The following is a 23,948-nucleotide window of genomic DNA, read 5'->3' as shown; positions in this document are numbered from 1 at the left end:
TTACTCTGCACAATTATTTCCCCGAAATCAGAGAAAAGTCAAGATTCTAATGCAACAAAAACAATAGCATCTTTGCAGTTTTAATTTTAAAAAAAAATCAAGCAATTTAAATAACATAGGACTGCACTGCTGCCATTTGGGTGACTCTAACCCTCATCAACACTGCTACTGTGTAATCAGCATCTAGCTAGCACTCCAGAAAAGGAAAGAGGACTAACATTTCTACATGACATAATGTTTCTACAACATGTCCTGTCATGTCAACCTGTCATGTTTCGGTAGGTTTGAGAATTGCTGACAAACTAAAACTGGTAGGAGTTTTGTATTAAAGCTTTATAATAAAGAGGTCAGAGTAGGGAAACACGGCAGACACAAGAACATAATAATATGGTAATTTCTATGTTATTACTATGCAATTAGCAAAGTAAAAACCACTTAATACCCATTAATATCAAGGTAGCAACAGCGGTTACAGCTGAGTAATACTGCCCTGAAATTTATGTAATAGAATAATGAGAACCCACAAACTGGGGGTAATAATATGGAAATACAACTCCATAATAAATTGTTAATAATAGGGTAACAAGGGAGGAACAAGAAGATAATACAGTGTTATTACCACTGAAATACCTGAGCTGCAAAATGCAAAACTGCCTGTTTCTATTTAATAACACATTAATAACCAAATAATAACCTTTTAAAACAAACCTAAAAAATAGTAATGACACCTGTGCATAGTTTCTGTGTAATAAGGAGCAATTTAATACCACGGTCATGATAGCTGATTAAAACAAGCATCAGGAAGTCCTGATGACCTGTGGTTAGTTTTGGGTTAGCAGAGTGTAGCAGAGTTAATTTACATTTATACAGACGACACAGATTAATTCACTGAATTTGTTATACCAACTGTATCTGCTCTAGTATGAAGACAATATACAGTAAACTGGAAATGAAACATCTGCTTTCATCGTGTTGAATTCAATTCAATTCAGAGCCACTACAACTGATCTGAGGATTTTCCCCACTTGCTGAATCTCACTTTCACCCCTGACTGCTCTCATGTCTGTTTAGGTGTAGAGGATAAGTCACCCTCTACCATGTTGGCAACCAGAGATGGGCAGTAACGCGTTACTTGTAACGCGTTACTGTAATCCGATTACTTTTTTCAAGTAACTAGTAAACTAAGGGATTACTATTGCAAAAACGGTAATTAGATTACCGTTACTTTCCCGTAGGAACGCTGCGTTACTGCGTTACTAAAACCGTGATTTTTTTGCGAGAATGTCTCACGACAGTGACGTAAGCGAGTGCGACGTTCGTGACAACAGCTGTGTGCAGATCAACAATGGATCATATATCGAGTGCAGAGAGAGTATGAGCTTGCAGCGTTTAAAGCGTGGAAGTACTGACCTTAATTTGAGTTTGATTCCATAAAAAGTGACAAAAACATTAGTGTCCGCTGTGCGTGGGAAGAAAACTTCTTTTTACAGCGAAAAAAACCCCTAAACTTCCAAGCAAGGTCCGAGTGCGCTATGACGTAATGGGAAATTCACAGAGAAACTGCCGTATCCTTCCACTGACCGCTGCGGCACACCTGCACCAGGGTAAACCTCCGCCTACCCAACTCCTGCTGTACAGGTGAAAATAGAGCAACAGGACCGCTGAGTCTTTGATTTTATTTATTTTCTGCTGTGTTTTACTTGCATCTATTTGAAGGACTGAGTGTAAACACAAAAAATATTTTATTTTATGTGCTGGAATGTGCAGAAAATAGGTTTAAATATTAAACAAATTTCTTCCAGTCAGAGAATGTTGCATATAATTAAATTTTTGCTTGATGCATAAAGTTAAAAGATTAAAATTAATAAAACTATAAAAGTTTTAAAAAGAGACTTTTCCATTTGATTACATTTTGTATGATGGATTATGCAGAAAAAGTAGAATTGGGCTGAAAGATCTATCACTTTATCACCTATTCAGGTTGTAAATCGTGTTTTTAAAAAGTAACTAAGTAATTAATTACTTTTGAAAATAAGTAATCAGTAAAGTAACGGGATTACTTTTGGGGGGAAGTAATCAGTAATTAGTTACTGATTACTTTTTTCAAGTAACTTGACCAACACTGTTGGCAACATAACTCTCTTTTACTGCTTGTGTCCTAAATAATATTCAAACTGAATGCATTCATTAGAATTAGAGTACTTTGTATTAGATTATTAGTATTAGAGTACTTTTTCCACTTTTACTAGAGTAAAGAAGTTGAATCAGTACTTCAACTTGTTCTGGAGCATTTCAAACACAAGTATAGAAATATAACATATAAGACGTTCTTCAAGAAAACACGATTAAAGGCCAAAGGTAAAATTATTATATACATTATATAAAATATATTACACTGCAGCAGCAGTTTTAGCCGTTAACACAGAGGTTCATTTTTAACATTATGAGTTTAAGGTGTGTAAGCCTGCCATGGGGTCTCACGAGTGGAATAATGTGCGAACAGCTCTCGCCTGTGATAAAATGGAGATGTAATGATGGAAGAAATATGGAACAATATATTTTGCAATACCTTAAAACAAAAGACCATAATGTGAAATCATAGATATTTTTAGTTTGTCATTTAATACAGATCATCACCTATATTGCACAGCAGGTTACTGAGCTGTGAGGAACATCCTCAATTACCTGCTGTGCAACGGAGCACCCGTCTCATCTTAATGACCTTACAGTACCGCATCACCCCAACAGAGCACTTGAGTGTTTCCTCTTTTATACACCTCTCTGTGTTCAGTTATTACTTATTATTAATCCCTCGCGCTCTTCCACAGCGTGTCGTTGTCCTGTCTTTGTATCCTCATCCCCAACCTGTTGCAGCAGATGGCCCCGCCCCTCCTGAACCTGGCACTGCAGAAGGTTTCTTCCTGTTAAAAGGGAGTTTTTCTTTCCTACTGTCGCCACATGTTTGCTCATAGGGGGTCATATGACTGTTGTGATTTTCTCTGTATTATTGTATTGTTGTTGTATTTCGGTGCTATATAAACACAACTGAATTGAACTGAAATTGCATGTTTAGATTCAAAGCAAATAGATAGTAGAAATAGTGGGAAGGCGATACACTGTACTGCAAACCTAATACGCTTTATGAATATAGAATCAAGCTTTATATCACTTTCATGTCTTCATGTTTCAAACAATAATGCCAGTATATAATATATTATGTAACTTGTATGTCTGAAATTTAAACATCAACAGGTGCTATGTGCAAAAAATGCCAAAACAATATAGAAACCATGAGCCATAAAGAAGGCTTTCAATAGGTGCTGATCTGTGTGAGAAACCTACTTTTCTCCTGCTTGTCTGGAAAATCTATTTTTGGAAAGTGTTATTTTAAGTTAAATAGGACTAATTAAAAAGTGCCGCCTGTAAACCAGCACATATGATGACGCACACATACACAAACATTTGACAGGATATCAACCAAAACTCCAGATAAAACACATTTATTTCCACGGCATTAGTGAAATAAGTATTCGATCGCTGAGCGAAATATGACAGTACTTGGTAGTAGGGCTGCAGGATTTTGCATAAAATGAGAATCACGATTTTTTTGCTTAGAATTGAGATCACGATTTTCTAACGATTAATCGTGCAGCCCTACTTGGTAGAGAAACGCTTGTTGGCAGTTAGCGAGAAGATGTTTCTTGTAGTTGGTCACCAGGTTTGCACATATCTCAGGAGGGATTTTGGTCGTCTCCTCTTTACAGAAACTCTTAAATCCTTTTGTTTTCTTGGCTGCTGCTTGGCATCTCGAAGCTTCAGCTCCTTCCACAGGTTTCCTATAGGACCGAGGTCTGGACACTGGCGCTCTCCATGACCTTAATGTGCTTCTTAAGTCACTCCTTGGTTGCCATAGCAGTATCTGCTATCTCCAGTGTTCTGGCTGAGGGAAATCGATTGCCATCTTGACTGCCTTTAGATCATTAAACAGCTCCCTCTGTGTAGTTTTGGGCTGATCCCCATCTTCCTCACTCCATGAGGCAAGATCGTGCATGGAGCTCCAGACCAAGGACGACTGATGGTCATTGTATATTTCTTCCATTCCCATTACTAACCGTTCTCACGAAACTTGTGCTGATGATTTTATATCCAATCAACCTTGTGCAGCTTTTGGCACTGAAGTCCTTCCACAGCTCCTGTCTTTGTGATTTATGACTTCCACATAATCACATTATGTGATGTGGCTACTTCTGATGTTTTTTGTTGAAAACAGTTATTTCTATAATCCAACTTATGATGCCAGATATATCCTGGCTGCACTGCAGAGTACCACATCAGTTCGATCTACAGTAAAAGCAGTGTTTTTGTTCCTAAGCAGGGTCCTGACCTCTGGTTGGCATACACCCAGATGTTTTTGTCAGTGTTATGTCTGTGAAGTGCTAGGAAAGTACAGATGTAGCCTACTCCTCCAGCTTTGTAGCTTTGAAGAGAGACCATCAAACCAAATTTACAGCTACACACACCAACACCAAACCCTATTCCAATGAGGGCACATGTGATCTTCCTCTTAGTCAATAGGAATGAACACAAAGCCGATAGCACAAAGCAAAGATGAAAACCAGCACAAAAAGAAAGTGATTGTGATTCTACTGTAGAAACATGAACAGGCTGCAGCCTGACTGCTCATCAGTTTGTTACCTGTTGAAGTTCAGCAGCTTCACTGCAAATCACAGCTCCCTTTATCACAGTGCTGGGGTCAGCATTTACTCAGCTTTAACATCACTCTGGGTTCTTGGCTAGCTTAGTGTTAGCATGCTGTCTGTGCAGGTGCAAGTTGTGTCAACAGTGTGATGCAGTTGTTTCTGTCCTGGAGCAGTCTCCACTTTACCATCACGCTCTCATCCTTTTGTGCAATAATAATAAAACTAATGTCCACGCTGCAGACTGCGTCACTATTTTCCTCCTCTGATTAACTGAAATCAGCTGATTGTAGCGAGAGTGCAAGAACCGATAAGCGGGATCGATAGGCAGGCAAACTAATGAATCCAAGGAATTGGACTACTGGGAAGCGGTTCTCTACAAGAACCAGTTCTCGATCCTCATCCCTTCCTGTATCCCTATTTGATTTTGGAGTAGACTTTATCCAGTAGGTTTTTCCTGTGTGTAGCACAGTTCATATGCTGGTGGAATTTCAGCAGCACTGCTTTGACTCAACATGATGAAAGTCCAGCGCTATTATGTGTGCTGCCTCTGGATATTTATGAATTTAGTGCTAATGACACTAGAAAGCTAAGGGCTGAGCCAGGTTTAGCATCAAGGGCTATATAGAGAACCAAGCCTATTCATTTATGTCCTCTTTAATGGATATTTGTTTTTGGTTTACATCTTTTGACTTGTTTGAGCTACCCTACTAAGTCCTGATGTACTAAATGGAGGACATCCCGGGCTCTCCACTGACACGTCATGTGTTTGAGTGTCCTCTTTTAGCTCCAAAGAGGCAGGAAAAAAAATTCAATGACAGGATTCTTTTTTCCTCAGTTCTCTGGAGGATATACACAGGCGTGATCAGAACAGCGGTGGATGGAAATAGAATAGAATAGAATAGAATAGGCTTTTATTATCATTGCACATGTACAACAAAAATGTAGGAGAGCAGGAATAAATGACAAACAGGAGAAATGTATATAAGTCCATGTGTGAGTGGCCTGAATGATGAGGGTCAGATTGGTGAGTGGCTGGGCAGGGGTGGGATGTGGGGGGATAGGGTTTGTTAACCCTTTAAGACCTACCATAGAACCAAGTCCGCCAGAGCTTATTTTATATTTTTACATGCTGTGGAGCCATTTTTTGGGAGCATTTCAAGTTGTTATACATCAATATACCCATTATAGTCCAAATTTTAATAATATGTTTGCATTAAGTGCATAGTAATTACATAAATTGCAAAAAAGTGCAATAAACTACATATAAAATTGAAAATCGTTTTTGTTTTTTTAACATATATTTCTAGTTAGAGAAATTTAAGAGGTTTATCCCTCAAAACTGCAAATACAAAAAAGTTGCACAAAATAGTTCCCCACCACAGGAAATTTATTTTGAGTGTCTTCATAGTTTTATTTTTGAAATACACTAATTTTTATATACTGCAGGAAAAACGAAAATAAATATTATGCTGCAAATTTGCAAAAAAACAGCATATGCATCAAAATAAACTATTTCCAGCAGTGCAATATGAGTCCTCAGCATCCCAGAAACGACACAGAAAGTCATAAAGTCAAACATAACTTTTAAAAACACCAGTATAGGCTCATAAGGCCCTGAAGATAAAAAAAAAAAAAAAAACTACATTTCCTCAAAATGACATCACTTCTGGTTTCAGGCCAACACGTTCTCACTCCCAAAGCGTAACATTTTACGCTAGGTGACAAATCGTCACCATATTACGTTTTCGGCTACCCACCACGTTCCTAAATGACGACCTCGGAAAAAGAGGAAATATGAGAACCGTCTGGACTGAACCTACACATGTTCGCTCTTTTTCTTCAAATCGCTTAGAAACACGCTATTTAACATCATTAAAGTCCTGGTTAAGGTCAGGAATAAGGTTATGGTCAGGGCTAGGGATAAGGTTAGGTTTAGGGCTGGAATACAGGGCTGGAACGTCTACTACCGCGGGAGCGTCATTGCACTGGATTCCAGCCATAACCCGCCGCGTACCATAAGAACGCCGAAGGTCTCCTTTCGCGTTCCTCAGGAACGCCGCGGGACGTGACAAAACGTCGACATGTTACGCCTCGGGAGTGAGAACGCTCTGTTCAGGCAGGTCATGGCGGACATGCGATAGTTCGCGCTGATGGGCGTAGGAAGTGTTACGAACAGCTGATCAGATCGGCAAAGCGTGTTTCTGGAATATTATGTTTTTGTTGCTGCAAGTGCTTTTTATGCAGTTTTTGCAAAGCTTCATGTGGAAGGAAACTGTGACCGAGGACAAGCTGATGGCATAAGATGTAAGTACAACTCCTCCGGTTTCATATGCAAAAAAATTATTGCGCTACCTTAAGTAGTTGCAGAGCTACCGGGATTTAAAAATAGTTACGCAAAACTGAGTGTTAAAGGGTTAACAGTCCAAATGGCCGAGGGGAGGAAAATGTTTTTGTCTGGACGTGTGAGACACAACTGGTCTGAGGCGCCTCCGGAGGGCAGGTGATGGGCAGAATGCAAGGGGTCAATCAATCAATCAATCAATCAATCAATCAATCAATCAATCAAGGCTTTATTCGCCACGTGCAGGTTGCCCTGCAGTGAAATAGGACCCCCTCCCCCCGCGCGACCTTACACCCACGACACAGACACCACATGGGGATACAGGTCGGAGATCGGTAGCGTTACAGAAAAACACTGAAATGTACACTACAATGGGAAAGTACAAGAGGAAAAAAAGAGACCTCTACTCATGCTGGGCTCCTGGGAGGACAGCATGAGAACAGGAAACAAAAAAACTCCTCTGCACAAAAAAGCAGATAAATGTCCACAGCACAACATTATAGAGCACGTGACCAGCCACAGGGTCGGGTGGGGGGTGAGGAGTAATCCGAAGCAAACACAGCAGCCATCCTGCCCAGCGCTACCATTCCAGCGCGGGCTCTGACCCGCCGTGTTCCCAGGAGGGAACAAGCATCGAAGGCGTTTTGAAAGGGAGGGGGATGAGTGTGTGCATATCAGTATATGTATGTGTGTGTGCGTGTCCAGAGTTCAGCTGAGACAGTGTCCTTCGCCCTGCCAGGCTAAGTAAACAGTCTGCCAGCCAACCCAGGTGGCCTTGCATGGAACGGGAAGGAACAGACTCAACACAGTCGTTATCAGGCCACCTGTGATGGTCCTGGTTTTCCTGAGACAGAAGTTCTGGCTAACTCTCGAGCTAACAGGCAAACGGGCATCGCTGGGTGAAGACACGAGTCTGACACGACCAGAGACGGTCAGCAGTCCCCAATGAGTCGCCTGTCTTCCAGCTGTAGCTTGCAGCCAACCAGCTGGAAATCAATCTATTATGTTTATTATAGTTATTATATTAAGCATATGTGATGTATCTCCATGATAACATGCTACGTTAGTATTTTCAGGTAATTCACTTTTAAACAACATACTGTAAAGATAAAATGTTAGGATTACCTTCTAGTTTTCAAAGCTTCTGGCATCTAGACACTCAGTATTACCAGTGTAATGACGTATGTGCTATCCTTTTCATGTTACTGTTATACATTTTCAGAAACATAATGAGGAATACAACAGGCCTCATGGAAAGACTTTTTTAACCCTAATCTAATTCTGTTGTAATTGTCCCTGTTTATAAGGATGATGAGAGGTGTTGTGTTTTTCTCAAGAGGCGTGTGATAGTAAGACATATACAACATGACAGTGGTGTTAAAAACACGTGAAACAAGGTGACACACTTACATATAGATTACAAATAGATATATGAACGCGTTCCAGCAACATACAGGACCTATACGAGTGTGTGTGTTTGTATGCTGCCTGCAGTGGCGAGTGAATAAGTGACAGTGATAGATTGCCCATTGAATCTTTCAAATGATGATGAAGCCTAGAGCAATATGAGCCAAGGATGTTTACCATTTCATCATTTCTGTTAGGAGAGTAGAAATAAAGCCAGTGCTGATGATGGACAGATACGCACAATGGCACACAAGACCAAGTGCAAATGCATGTTTTAGCATTGTGTCTCAAATGTCACACTGATTGGTCCAAAGGTCGATCCGAGGATCCTGCCTCCCTGAGGCCAAGTTTGAATGATTGTTTGGGTAAAAAACAACGTCGATGGCAGAAACAGCCTCCAAGGAAAATAACCATAATGTACATTTATGCAGTCTGACCACATTATTAAAATACAGGAAGCTGCTTGATAATCCTAATACAGTGCAGTGGGTATGGACATAACCCAAAAGACACACAGCAAGAGATCACAAGTAAACAAAGCGGCTTGAGGCGACTGTTGTTGATGCTGTACAAATAAATTAAACAACTTGAAATAGCAGAATGTTTTCCCCTCACAAACAAAACCTAAGGGTTCATTCATAGATCACTTCCAAACAACAGGAATATCCATACCTCATGATGGAAAAACTCCTCTTAACCTGACATGTATAACATGAGGTTAAACACACACAATACGGTAACATTATGTTGAAGCACAGTACGTATCACTCCGAGAGGCTCCGCCTACGACAGCCGTAATGCTCCGACAATCCATCAAGCGGTGCGGCTTCGTAGTTTAGCAAAGTCGTACTGAAACATTTGACACAACCAGAGTTCAGACATGAGGCACACGGGATTATAAGGGGCTGTGTCGACTTTCAGAAAAATCAAAGGATGATTTTAAGTGTGCCGTATTTTCCAAACAACACGGTAATAACGACGGCCCGCTAGCATGCGCTGCCAAAAATGTTGTTGTGTATCTGACGGACGAAAGCTAAACCAGTTCCACACCACTGAAGCTGCAGCATTTTTACGAACCAGTTCAGGTTCATCGTTTCATTCAACGATCCGCTTTCATCCTTCTCATTCTGTGTCGCCGCCATGCTTTTTCTGCCATGTGCGTATGAAAACAAAGGCACTGCGCACACGCGTTTTACCCATATTCTATTTTACCCATAACGTTGCCCAACATTATACCGGCATTACTGTATTGATATGGCCCAGCCCTAATGTTCATACTTCATACTTCATTTACATTTTGCATTTTTCAACTAAGGTAATGCATGCAGCGACGTAAACCAGCTACCTAAACTGTTGAGCCATGTGTTCTATTAACTTTAACTAGTAATTACTTTATGAATTTCTTCACAAATAAAATGTTACCAATTTGAAAAAACATATTGACAGCTTTCCAATTGGAATATGATTAAGAACAGCAGTTTTAATTGCTCTCCTCTCTTTATAGCCCAGAAACAGCATTAGTGAAGGTCACCCATGACGTTCTCATGGCCTTTAACAGTGAAGTCATCCCTATGCTTGCCCTCAGTGCAACAGCAGTCAATACTGTTGGCCACAATATTTTACTACAGAGATTCAAACATGCCATGGGAATAACAGGAATCGTGCTGCAGTGCTTTGAAGTGTATATGTTTAATAGACTCCAGTTTGTATATCTAAATGGGAATGCCTCTCACGCAAAAGTTAGTTATGGAGTTGCACTGGGTTCTGTGTTACGAGCAGTACTCGTGCTTGCTTTAGGCAATATGATTAGAAAACAAATTTCATTGCTATGTAGCTTCATTTATCCACGAGGCCAGATGTTACAAATCAATTTAAACTGTAAATTAAGAAGATAAAGCATCAGAGAAAAAATCCACTTGACCCATGGCAACAAGGGGAGAACAAAAACTAGGAAGAATTTCTATTAAAATGCAGATCGTTACGATCATGGATTTGCATTCCTGTGTGAAGAGATCATGGCTGACAAGGTAAAATACAACTTAAAAACAAGGTCAGACAATATTTCAAATAAAAATATGAAATTATTATTTCACTGTTTTTCTGTTTGCCATTCAAAACTATTTCTTTTGATGTTTCACGCAGTAGTCATCATATATTTGTGCTGTAACAGTTTGCAGCTGTGTGTCTGAATGCTCTTCACTAACAAGTGGTATGAAAACCTTTGAATCCAAGTGTGCGTTCCTGCACGTGTCAGCGGTTAATGCCTTTCCCTGACCACTGTAACTGCAGGGAGCTCAGTGACTACAGACGCTGGCTTCATAAGCTAAGGATGTCTCAGCTGTCAAACTTTCATAGGTTGAGTTTTATATTCAAAATCAATGTTTTAGAGAAACCATTTCGTTAAACTCGTTAAATGAACTGCTGATGTTTTCTGAACAGATGCCTGTTTTAAAGCATTTGAACCTTTTTTGTTTTTGTAGGCTGCTAGTTTATACTTTATTGTAGAGAGAGAAGATGTCATGGCCTTTTTGACTTAACAGAAAAGTATGGATGTGTAGAAGCAGTACTACAGTTTTATTGCAATCCTTCTGAAAGAGTAGGATTATGGGCATGACTGGGCATTAAAGTACCAGTTTAACAGGTTCTCTGTGAAACTGGTGTGCAAAAAAAGACACATTAATTAAGACAATTTTGAAAGCAGAGGACTTACTACTGTGCTGAATTTAAAGAGATTGCAAATGGGAAAGAAACGTCTTTGGACAGTCCACAGATTAAATCAAGAAACCATCACTAAGCAAACATGGGTGCCTGAAAATGTCAAAGCCACCCTTCCAGGGCAGGCTGGTGTATCCAGGTGTAGTTAAGCAAATCATGTATTATAATAGATAAGAGAAATGCAAAGGGCTGCGGCGTGGGCTCGGCCGTCACAGCACTTTACGCCATGAACTGACATAATATTTGTATTTTATTCCAAAAACTTACAATTTGATTATAGCAAGTAGAAAAAAACCATCTAAGCATGAGCACTGAAGTTTACTATGGACAGTGAAGGCATCACTATAACATCACACCTTCTCTATCAAAACACACTCATCTGTTTTATAAGTGAACCTGATCATGAGGCCAAGTCAAATTCAAACAAGAGACAAATAAATTACGTGATGAATGAACAGCTGGAAATCCACATCTTTCGCTCCTCACTGTGGATCACAGCGCTGATCCTTTATGTGAATCCCTGCAAAGCCCTGATGGTTTCTGAGGAGTGAAAGCCAATAAAAGTATGGAGGTGAGACTCCAATCATAGTTGCTGTGTTGTTGCAGCATCATTATCTACACATCCAAAGCTCCTCTGGCCAAAAGGGAATTCACCAAAGAGTCGTACCTGACTCTCTTTTCTCAGACCAAGCCTTCCTAAAATTACACTGCACTGTTTGGTATCACAGTGGTATCACAATAGCCAGGAAAATGTATGTTGTTTGGAAATTATTACAATGTACTTTAATGCAATTGTACTTGTTATGTTTTATTACTTTTTATTTTCAGTTTGGGATTTATAAAGGGATTCGAACACAACACACGACGTTGATGAAAAGGAAAAGCCTCTATTCAATGGCCCGTCCAGATCAGCGTTGGGTAGAAGTAACAATTCACCCCAGTTCCAAACAATCTGGTCTCCAATGGGAAATGTAAATGAAACCATAATGCAATGATTTACAAATCTCATAGTCCCATATTTCTTTTGCAATAGAAAAAAAACGAGTATTTAATATTTAGACATTTTAATGTTTTATGATAAATATTAGCTCATTTTGAATTTGATGGCAACAATATGTCTCAAAAACTTTGAGGGGGGAAGGAAATGTTGTAAAAGGGAGTGGTAAAAGAAAGAAACAGCTGGGTTATAATATCACAAATGTCAACTAACATAATCATCCTGCTGCAACCAGGTTTCTGTAAGGCAGAGCAAATCAATCTGTTGATCAATTATTAAGTCATGTACTAACAGAGACTTGGAGGAGAGAGACCTAATATTTAATAATCCACATTTCACTGTTTTACTCTTTGGTTCAGATGTGGATACTGTATTGTTCTTTCTTTGTGATTGTTTATGTTTAAGTTGTTTGTTGCTGGTTTTTAGTTTGTTTTTGTCTGTTTGGAAGCTGACACAGTCTCTATGGAGATGGGTTTTTGGGGGGTAGCAGGAGGAGAGAAGCTGCAGAGAAGCGTGTAAGACTGCAACTCTGCTTCCTGGTCCCAACTCTGGATAGTCATATTTTGGGGGGTTTAATAAATTTGTCCATATTTCTAGAAATGAGAGCTGCTCCATCCAAAGTGGGATGGATGCCGTCTCTCCTAACAAGACCAGGTTTCCTCCAGAAGGTTTGCCAATTATCTATGAAGCCCACATCGTTTCTGGGACACCACTCAGACAGCCAGCAATTTAAGGAGAACATGCGGCTAAACATGTCACTCCTGGTCTGATTGGGGAGGGGACCAGGGAAAACTACAGAGTCCGACATTGTTTTAGCAAAGTTGCACACCGATTCAATATTGATTTTAGTGACCTCCGATTGGCGTAACCGGGTGTCATTACTGCCGACGTGAATTATGATCTTACTGAATTTACATTTACCCTTAGCCAGCAGTTTTAAATTTCCTTCAATGTCGCCTGCTCTGGCCCCTGGAAGACAACTGACTATGGTTGCCGGTGTCTCTAGCTTCACATGTCTGAGAACAGAATCACCAATTACCAGAGTTTGACCCCCGGCGGGTGTGTCGCTGAGTGTAGTCTTCATTTAGCCCAGAATGGCTAAATGAAGCAATCCCATCCAACTAGCAGCCAATAGCCTGTCTCAGCACAACACGAAAGCTCGCGTCAGCCTGACTTCAAGAACCTCAAGGGCGAACCCATCCAAGCTTTTTAGTAGATACACCCAGGGTATCAATTTGAGCTTCCTATGTCACCTCGTTCTTCAGTTACCACATTCACAAACTTAGGTGTCCACGCCACCCGCCCGTTAGCCCAACGTTGTCACCACAGTACTCCATCAGCTTGACCAACCAGGGAAAAACCGTGCTGGGAAAAAGCATCTGACTGATTTTGTTTTTGCTTTCAGCACATTTTCCAAGCGTATCAATCAAAATTGTAATATTCTGTTTTGTTTTGAATTTTAAAGACAATCTGAGTAAATACAAAATGCTGTTTAATTGATCAAGAGGAAAATCTAACCTGCGTAGTGCAATGTGCAAAAGCATTCTCCCTGTTTATTTTATTTATTTATTTTTAACGTTCTGTGATGTTTACCTGTTGCTAAACAGACAGGAACTCATATAAGCAGCATTCTACTCAATCTAAGAACTCTACCCACGTTCATTCACCCAATCACACATTCATACAGTGCTTTTATCTAACATTCTTACATATACTCACACTCTGTTGATCATATCATGAATAAATAAATCAGAATATTGTTTTTACATGTCATATTTCACACTGGGAGATGAATTAAAGTAAAGGATGAAAGACGGCTGCAGTGAGAAACACACAGACTGAATTACAAGTGAGTTCTCGGAGCATCAGTTGTGTTACCTGTCACCCACTGACAGGTAACACAACTGTGGAACACATGGGATGTCGTACTGAGCAAGAATGTGCCCTGAACGATTAATAATTTTCTATCTGTGTGAGCTAAACTAGCTCACGTTCACGTTTCATCAGCTTGCGGCTGCCGAGCACACCTTTGGTAACATCTCCTGTTTCATCAGCCGTGTTACTTCACAGCTGTGAAAAATGTTTCTGTTTCCATCGAAAACAGAGCGCAGCTTTTTCTTTTACTTTGGTGACCTCAGACACGACACCACATTACTCAGCTGTGAGCTACAGTGTTCACCGTGAGGGGGCGTGAGGCTTTCTCTGCCTCCGGTGTTGGGAATATCCCATTAAACTCCACTGTAGGACATGTTTTAAAAATCATTCTGAACAGGACTACAGCTTTTTTACTCCCATATTGAAACAGTGAGAACAGTTACCCACCACGTTACTGACTAAACATTATATGCCTATAACTCTATATGAGGAACTAGACCGTTGTCCTTTATCTAGCATGTGTCTCAGAGGATTGGAAACACATACAACAGCTGATAAACCAAATGTCTATATTACCAAGTCCGTATCTGTCCACGTGTTTGATAGAGATCTTGCTTTTTGTCCGATTTTCCCATTTTACAGCGCCCTAAAAGGAACGTGCTTTTTCCATCAGAGCTGAGAGGAGGGCAGAAAGAGCTGATAATTGGATGTGTGCTATTACCATACCGCTGCTTCTTGTGTTTACCTCCTACTCTCTCCCTCTGTCTCATGTCTCTGCCGCTAACCCCTCCTCCTCTCCTCTGTCACGGAGTGGGAGCCAGGGAGTGACGCATCATCATTCGTTATTCCACTGAACACTCTGTCGATTCCCCTCTGAGCCGCAGTTTCATATCTCATCAAGAAAAATGCCAGCTCTAACAGTGGCTGGCTCCAGATTAAAAAAATCAGGTGCACCATGCCACAGGCAGGCCTATTTGCAGCAAAATGCTTTAAAGGGAGAAGAGTTAGCGATGCATCTATTGGAAGCCACAAATTTCCCTTTAAAATTAGACCGTAAATCCCATTATTGCTACCTTTCTGAAAGGTTTCTGTTTTGTCTACACTGTAGTTTTCATATTATCCACAACCTAATTATAAATGTAGGGTGTGTTGTTAAAATGGCTGCGACGTTTTATTAAAGCTAAGAGTTATACCTTCATGGATGATGCACCTGCAGAACGTGAACATCTGATGTGTGACGTGGAAAACTAGTTTACAACCTCCGTTTACACACAAGTGCTAATAAATAAGTGTCTTACTTCAGCACGTGAATAGCCAATTAGACTGGCAAACTACACATTTCCTAAATAAATATTGTATAATTTATGGAATAAGCACATTTCATTAATTTACTGCATCATTTCTTCTTCTGCAGCAACTTCTGGAAACTGTTTACTCCTTGCAGTGGGAATGTGTGAGGCTCCTATTGGAATAAAGCAAAGACAAAAGCAATGCAACTAGATATCACTGTTCAGTGAAAACTGGGTCATGAGGAGAAATGCTGATTAAATAAAAGCAGGAAACGATATGATTTGCAGAGTGAAACAACACAAACACTGTTAACACTTATGCCGGGCACAGCTGCGGGTTTGAAATTCTGTCTGACAACATAAGATAAAAACTTTTGATGAAGGCAATAAAGCTGCCACATTAATCCAAAGTAATTCTGTTTTATTTTTAATATAAATCATGTCAGAAACGGTGACGTCAAGTAATAAACTGTAACACAAAAGTGATTGCATCAAAATACATTTCAAAACCAAATCAGGCAACAGCAGCCAATGTGCAGCCACGTCTGGATCGCACATGTAATCGGCTACATGTGTCCGAATGAGAGTCGTGTGCCTTTGAGATGATTCGGGGCTTTAATGCCCTCCATCCTGGAGGCGTCTACACGGTGACCATAGTGCTCTGGTACAATCACTCAAAGGAGCGTGGCACGCTCATTTTACATGTTGCCTATTCCATCCCCATCAGCTATTTTTAGAACTGGTTGAATAACAATGTCACTGACTCACTGCTAGAAGTTTGTTATTTACTCTCCACTTTCCTCCTACCTGCTGCCAACGTTGCTGCAAACGTAACACAAACTAAATGCTCACAGCAAAGCTCTTGTTGACGTTCATTATCAATACACTATTCATCTCTTCTACACAAATCAACAACGCGAACATGATAAAAACACTGCATGTAATTTTGACCCCATTTACTCTCAAACTGACACAGACTGACACTCATTGCTGGCTTATTGCAACTGACTGCAAACAGTTGCAGACCTGGTTCATTCTTCAAAGCAGGGAGCAACAACATCACAAGCTGATTGCACACCACAGTTGTAAAATCTTCATATATATAAACTACAGGACATGTATGCACACAGTTCAGGTTTTCATAGTAGAATATGTAGCGGAAGTGAGTGGTTACAAGTGGCTACAGGTTACAGTAGCCAACCAACAAATGCATAAAGTGCACCCACATTTCACTTCATAGAATGAAAATGTTTGTTTTGTTGTTGCTTTCGTTTCATTTTCACTTTTCATGTTTCCAAGCCAACGGTGTCATTTATTGGTCATTTCTATAAAGCCAGGAAAATCATTCAAATGGAGAATTATTTGCATTAGTGTTGAATGTGATGAGTAATGCGTGTGGGCATCTGTTAATAAGAAATATTTCACATAAAAGATTCTTTCCACATTAAAATGCAGTAACCTCTTCAGGCTTTATGTTCCAAGGATATGTTGCCAGTTCAACGTTTGTTCCTGGCTGTCCTGACCAAAAGTGAAGACAGTAAATGTGCTAGTTGAAGGCAGGGCTTAGAAAAGGGCAACATCCTTGGTCTGATTCACGACAGTCAAAGCAAAAATCTGAATAAAATCCATTCACAAGCAAAGGACAACTCCGTTTAGACTCAGCTTTAAAGTGTAGCAGCAGAATTACCACTGAGTATCCTCGCGTACAGCATGGGAGCGATTTTAGAAGAAACAAGTGAAGAACAGCATCGTGCAGATGCTGACAAAGGGTAGTAATTTCAACATGATAAATGAAAACTTGTGACAGAAATCTAGATGCTATTACACAGCCTCCCCAACCAGGAAATTCAACCCAGCAAAAAAGACAAGACTCCTGTTTCCACAGGGAAAAACTGAAGTAAACTAAAAGTTGGAAGAGCATTTCCTCAGTGCTGAAAGCTCCAGGGTTCAAAGGTGACATTCAGCTCGCATTACTTCCATCCAGTCAGCAGTTACAGAGTCCAGTATTCTGGGTAAGTCTTTGTAATAGGGTTTTTGTTCCATATGGACTCCGTGTGTAAAGGCCTGGCATGTTCCTGCATCTCTGAAAGTGTTGGAGTGATTGTTTTGGCTCCTGGTACTCCAACACCTCTTCTATTTTACAGAGGTGACTGTGTCTCTGGGACCAGTCAAAGCAGTAGGAACAGTCTCTGTCTATTTGTCCAAAACCAGTGCTAATCAGAGAGGAGACACAGAACCATCTGATTGGTCGAGTTAGCTAATACAAACAGCAAAAGCCTTCATGTAACCTCGAGGTTATCTGCTACTCCAGCAGTGTCTGTAAGTCAATGCACGCTTCAGCTGAGCACATATTCTGTGATCATTATCATGCGCCTTTCTGAGAAGGATTAAAAATGCTGCTTAGGTTTACTCTCCAAGATAAATTTTTATGAATATGTACGTAATATTGTACCTACATGAAATGAAGGGTTCATAGCTACAATGAACATCCCTGAACACATATTGAATCGGTGTAATAATCAGCAGCAGATTTAACGTGTGGTCTAGAGTGAGAGTGTTATCATAAAGTAGGTCAGCTCTCACTGTTATTTGGTTCTTTTAGGGAGATATTTGGCAGCTATTTTTGACTGACTCAATGCTGCAAATGGCTTCCAGAGTGCCTGAAAATATATCTTAAACAGCCCATGAACCCTGAAAGCTTCCCACTTTTGATCAAAGTGCTGCAGAAGATGTGTGTGCCTGTCAGTGCAGAGAGCGGCTGACATTAGGTCCTGTCTGCATTACTGCAAATGGAACACATTAGCTGCAAATAAAAAGGCTGACACACTGGCAGTTAAATACAACTAGATAAAAGACTCACATTGTGTGACTTACTGTTGACTGCAGTTCTACTGCAGTACTGAAGATGCATCTTTCATCTCTGGGATCATATTTTCTACATATGACTTTCATCCAGTGTGTGGAATCAGCTCAGCGTTAGTGGACTGTGCTGAGCACACACGTCCTGTGCCAACGTCTCCTCAGTAGCACCATTCATTTTTAGCATTTTTCAACTCAATTGAATTTAACTGTATTTACACGGCACCGAATCACAACAGCAGTGTCCTCACACAAAGGTGTTGCAGGAAGGAGGCTTGAAAATATCAGTTCTCCCTGTTTCAGCATTTGATGTGATCCTTTGTAAATTCTTTTTGCAAAGCAGCCCAACAGTGCTTTCTGTTGATAACCACTGTTTATTCATTTATTTATTTCGTTTGTCTCTCAGTTTGAATTTGAGAACTTGCAGTACAGGAAATCCTCTGATGTGACGACGTTTCAGTGGATTGTTCTCGCTCGTTACCGTGTTCTACATCCTGAAATAACTCTTTATGAGACACAAAGATATTTGTGCCAGAAACATCTTTAAAGATCATTAAAGAGAAGAATAGCGAGTTAGTGAGTATCAGTGCCTGTCTGTGTGTTTTCAGTGTATTAGCAGCACTGCGGACACACACACACACACACACACACACACACTATATAAACACACTGGATCAAACATTTCGAGGCAAAGCAGACAAGAATGTTTTTCTAACTGTAAAGATTTTGTTCCACCTGCTGATAATAAATATCGTTCACCTGCACACAAAAATCATCTCATTAATAGAAAATCATGTTGCTATTATCTATTACATGAAAATCTAAGACAACTAAAAATTATAATAAGAGGACAAAAAAACTATTTTTTGAAACATTGTTTTAATATTAATTATTTTAAATAATATTTCACTATCTAATTATAAACGTAAAGAACTTTTGGTTCCTATTTTTGAAGAGTTTTGTGAAAAAACAAAAACAAATGTTACAAAATAGATTTTTGTTACTTTGATCTCGAATGCTGCGAATGACGAACAGACGGTGCACTCCTCACCTTCTCCGGAGGAGCTGGGGGATTGAACCGGCCGGCACACACCAGGAAGGAGTCCGGCTGAGGTTTGCCATTCTTCACATCTGGATCGTCACCCAGGACAATGTGATCAAAGACAGCGAAGAACTCTTTGTGTTGACTCGTCTTCAATTTGAACGTCACGCCGGCTGAGCTGGTTGCCACTGCAGTGGGGATTTTGTGCTTCTGCAGATGACGCACAAGTTTCTCCACACCTGGTGGTACATGCGTTGCAGAATTAGTCTTAATGTAGGAATAATATACTGGTTCACCAATTTACAGGATAACATTAAAACATTAATTAACAAAGTGTTTTGTTAATTAAGAAATATTCCCAACATGTATTCCCCTGCAGAGCATAACAGTCATTTTTTCTTTTTAAGTTTGAAATTTGGACTTCAGGTTGTGCAGGGGAAGAAATGTGTCTGTTTGATGGTTACTGAGTGGTGATTTAATGCGTTTCACATGGATAATTTTTACCTGTGACCTATAAAAAGTGCTGCCTTCAAGAGCACATGAATTTATTTATACTGTTTTCCAGTTACTGAGAGATGTTTCCTGCCCCCTGATGTCATATACAGGGATGCAACAGGGACAGACGCTGATGTGGAAATATTCAGAGACCTTGTTGGACGAAGCAGTGTGGTGCTGACTGTCACAGTGAGCTTCAAAGGCAGGTGTAACCAGGCCCTCTGCATCCCAACATTAACAGTTATTCTGATTGTTTTTCTATTCCTTCAGAATTTTCCGATTGCTCCTCGTCTCCTGCTCTGGGATGTCGCACTCGAGCTTCAGCTCAAGTGCATCAACTATAATCATAGACGAGGTTCCTAACAAGACACAACGAACTGAGGGTGCACGTGACGCAACATCAGCTAAACAGCTTGTAAGAAAGATGGTTTTTCATGAAGTTCCCAACATTTCACTCAGAAAAGCTTTTAACACCATGTTTTTGTTGCTAGTTGAATCTGTGCTAGGTGGCGGCGGTGAAGGAGTACTACAGGAGTACAACTGGAGTACTACAGGAGTACTACAGGAGTACTACAGGAGTACAACTGGAGTACTACAGGAGTACTACAGGAGTACAACTGGAGTACTACAGGAGTACCAAACAACACATGGCACAAGAAGACAAATAGTTACCATCCTGGTGGCTCACCTGGTTGATAATCGTGTGTGTATGTTTCAGGGTTTTGTTTTCATATTTGTGCCGCTGCACAGCCTTTGCCTACATTTGCCTACATCTCAGACCCAGCTGAAACAACACTGGGAGTGAGAATGACAACAGGTGAAAGCAGAAATCCAGTACTTATGATCAAGTACCTGTAAGGGATACTTTTATACAGACTTTTATATATGTATTTTATATATGTATAAAATACATATATATGTATATATGTATTTCAGAAAGACTGAGGTTCATGTGCAGAAATCCAGACATCTGTGTGCTCTTAAAGGCGTGTAGATCAGAGCCTGACTTTTCTGATGCACGTTATTTTAAAACTCCGCTTTAGTTTTCAGTCAAAACACACACATTACAAATTCAGCTACACTATGATGACTGAGAAACAATCCCCTTGGCTCCAGACGTCTTTATTTTATTGTACGAAACTTGCCCCAAAATTTCATTTGGTTTTGAATAACATTCATCTGGTATGACTTTTCCACACGCGAGATCTGCACAGAGCCGAGGGCTAAGGTATATGGCACACTCTCACAGCTCACTGGAGATCATCTAGGAATGGACCTAATTCCTGGTTTTAATGAGTCGTGCAGTAAACATCATTTCTGTCGTTTGACTGAGAGCAGTGATTCTCAAACAGTAGGATGAGCCTAAGAGGATCATGCATTTCTCCAAGAAACAATTCAAGTCTTTATATTGTTTAAAAAGAAATATTAAAAGTATGTCCGTGTTTGTAATAACGACTGATCTGATATAATGCATGATCAAACTGCTTTTTGAATATCTCACACAACACAGAACAGGACTTAGTTTGGAGAGAGCTGGTAATGGTTTGTGTCATGTGGGGAACATCCCACTGTGTCTGGTGACATTATTCCTGCAGCAGACGAAAACTGGAATTTGTTGGTGTTGTTACTTCAAATAATGAACGTCGTTTTCTCCCCGTCTCCGACTGCAGGTATGTCAGTAGATTTATAGCATTTGATTGCTGAGCACCAAAACTATTGAAACACTTGTAACCACATAGAAACTTGATACCTAAGCATCCTTGAATGATCCATTACCCGTGTGCTGTTGGCCCTGATTTTAACACATTTTTGTGAGTTAAATAACAAACTGGCATTGTGTTAAATATTTAACTATTCTGAACATGTCCGTTTACATCTGGCTCTATAAACCCTGAAAAAGTGTTGAAACCAACTCTGTGAGAGTTAATTCAACACTGAAACAAAAATGCATTAAAGCTCTTGTGTAACATGGGCAGTGTGATAGGCTCCGGTCTAAGAACACACGGGAGAAGTCATCCACTGGTCAGAGTCTGTTTGGCTGTGATTCAAGCCTCTCGTGCCCAGTAATGGATATCATGTTTAATCCACACAAAGCAGAAAACATGTGATCAAAGTTCTTCTTGTGTCACTGTGGGGTCACATATACAGTTGGCAGAAGATCAAACCTCTAGACCTAAACTGGAGTCCACTCAAACTAAACTACTTACTGACATGTATAAAAAGCTCCAAGATTAGCAGAGTCCCTGCTGTTCATCCACTCATGAACATCTGTCATGTGTTGACCTGCAGCTGGACTAAGCTCTGCCCACTAAAGCGATGTTTCCCTGTTTAACAATGACCGTCAGCAGCACCAGCCTGTAAGAGCAGACAAGGAGCGTCTGTGAAAGGTTTCACTAAGCCTGTGTTTAGTAGCATTAGCAGCACAAATGAAATCCTGTCTGCAATAATTTAATTATGACACGGCTTTCTGGATGAAATCCAGGGAGTTGTTGGTGTATGTGATTATGAACTGCCAGTGTAATGTAACACAAATGGACACGTGATGGATGCGCGTCTGTGTCTGACTTCTAATGTTCATGCAGGTGTTTACAGGTGTCCAGCAGCTATCACACTGGATGAGAGGAGCCTTCGGTCACAACACTTCCACACACTGGTATGATTCACACACAGAACGAGCAGCACTCCTACCTGAAGATCCACAGCCTACACAATACCCAATGAAAGGCAGTTTAAATTACGTGTGTTTTTACTGTTTGCTATTGTCCCGTTTGGACGCTCAGTTTCCTCCTACAGGAGACAATAAAGTAGCCTTAGCTTAGCACAAACAGCTGCATCTTACTGCTGTTTGTCTGCTCAGAGAAAGCTGGAAAACACAGTAACTGATGTCAAATGTCAGGGTAAGTCAGATTTACCTGGCATGAGTTTAGCAGAGGGAAAGATCTTTTCTTGTATTTGTCTGCTTTCAGCAAGCAGCTCCTCAGCTGTCATGGGGAGCTGCAGCCTATCACGGATCATCTGGGCAGCATCCAGAGCCTTCTTCCCCATCACTGACGTCTTCACGTCCCATGTGTACTGCTTTCCAAACCGGTCACATATTTCCTGGAAGGACACGGTGTAAAGTCGCTCGGTGTCTACAATGAGGAAATAAACAGCTTTTACTTAAATGTCACTGAACATTGTGTTCACCACAAACCTACAGGTACACAAACAAACGAGCACATCTGACCTGATGACATTATCAGTGTTTAACATTCATTAAAACCCATTTAAAACAGGCCAAACGCCGGTATCATCTTAGGCAGAATCATTTGCCAGGTATAAGTAACTTAGTTACAGAGTCTGCGTTTAGTGGTAACACAAGTTTACTTACACTCGTGTAAAGACTGGTTTGTTTTATGGTAAACAAGTTGATAGCACAGACTGGTGGTTTAGATTTGTGCCGAATTCAACATCACATATATAAAAACTTTACACGACACATCAGTAATGTTTTTCCACGGGCTGCGGTGGACCGGGTCTTCACCAGACTCGAACACGACTCGAGTGAATGAATGGATTTCAGCACTTAAAACACAACATCACCAGAAGAAGATAAAAATGCGTTTCAGGACCTAATAACAATCCATCCATGTCAAAAATGACACGGTCCACAGGTTTGTAGCTGCCGTGGGACATGTTTCACTTGTGACTGTAGTTCCGCGTGGCCGGAGCAGGACAACCAAAACTCAGCCAGATGTTCGCGTCACGAAACAAATAGCGGCCAAACGCGCGTTTCCACCAACGTCCCCTCACAGACAGCTGCCACACGGTTCCTTATTGTAAACATCTGGTTATAAATAACAAGCCTTTCTGCATTGCTCTCTAAATAAAATATTCGGTCTTCTCATGAATACTTTTTCGATGACCCAGAGCAATGGATTGTGGGAAATGAAGTCCACACGAACCTTTTACAGCAGGGATGTAAAATTGATGCCAAAATTGGGACACTATGTTAAAAGTGAGGGACTTTTAACTAATATTGACTATATATGAGATTTACAGCTTTTCCCACTGATATAAACCTGCCACGACTCATTCAAAAGTAATAGATAACAGACAGAAATCTTTCTGTTTTTCACTTTTCATCAGTTTGTTATTTTCAGTTTGAGCTCAAACAGCATGGTAACAGACTCCTGTTGGGATTGCACTTCCTTTTATTCTTCTCCCAGACTGAAAGGCGAGTTTCACT

At 40.4% G+C, this 23,948-nt stretch overlaps 1 protein-coding gene across 1 annotated transcript in view; it reads right to left on the bottom strand.

Moving 5' to 3' along the window:
* Positions 1-23,488, bottom strand: part of pudp (pseudouridine 5'-phosphatase) — a 30,162-nt gene extending 6,674 nt beyond the window's left edge. Inside the window, exons 1-3 of the mRNA XM_086282664.1 lie at positions 23,332-23,488; positions 22,633-22,851; positions 19,235-19,464 (exon numbers count right to left, since the gene is read on the bottom strand). Of these exons, the coding sequence (XP_086138790.1) occupies positions 19,235-19,464; positions 22,633-22,851; positions 23,332-23,395 (513 nt within the window). The 5' untranslated portion in view covers positions 23,396-23,488. The remainder of the gene's footprint in view (positions 1-19,234; positions 19,465-22,632; positions 22,852-23,331) is intronic.
* Between the last annotated feature and the right edge of the window lie 460 nt (positions 23,489-23,948).

The sequence above is a fragment of the Aulonocara sp. 'chitande type north' Nkhata Bay genome, linkage group LG23, assembly GCF_057382095.1.
Source record: "Aulonocara sp. 'chitande type north' Nkhata Bay isolate Kocher_YH1m ecotype deep benthic linkage group LG23, A_spYH_male_GT1.1, whole genome shotgun sequence".
Classification (NCBI taxonomy): domain Eukaryota; kingdom Metazoa; phylum Chordata; class Actinopteri; order Cichliformes; family Cichlidae; genus Aulonocara; species Aulonocara sp. 'chitande type north' Nkhata Bay.
The sequence above is the reverse complement of the archived record's forward strand: the minus strand, read 5'-3'. Positions and strand labels throughout refer to the sequence as shown.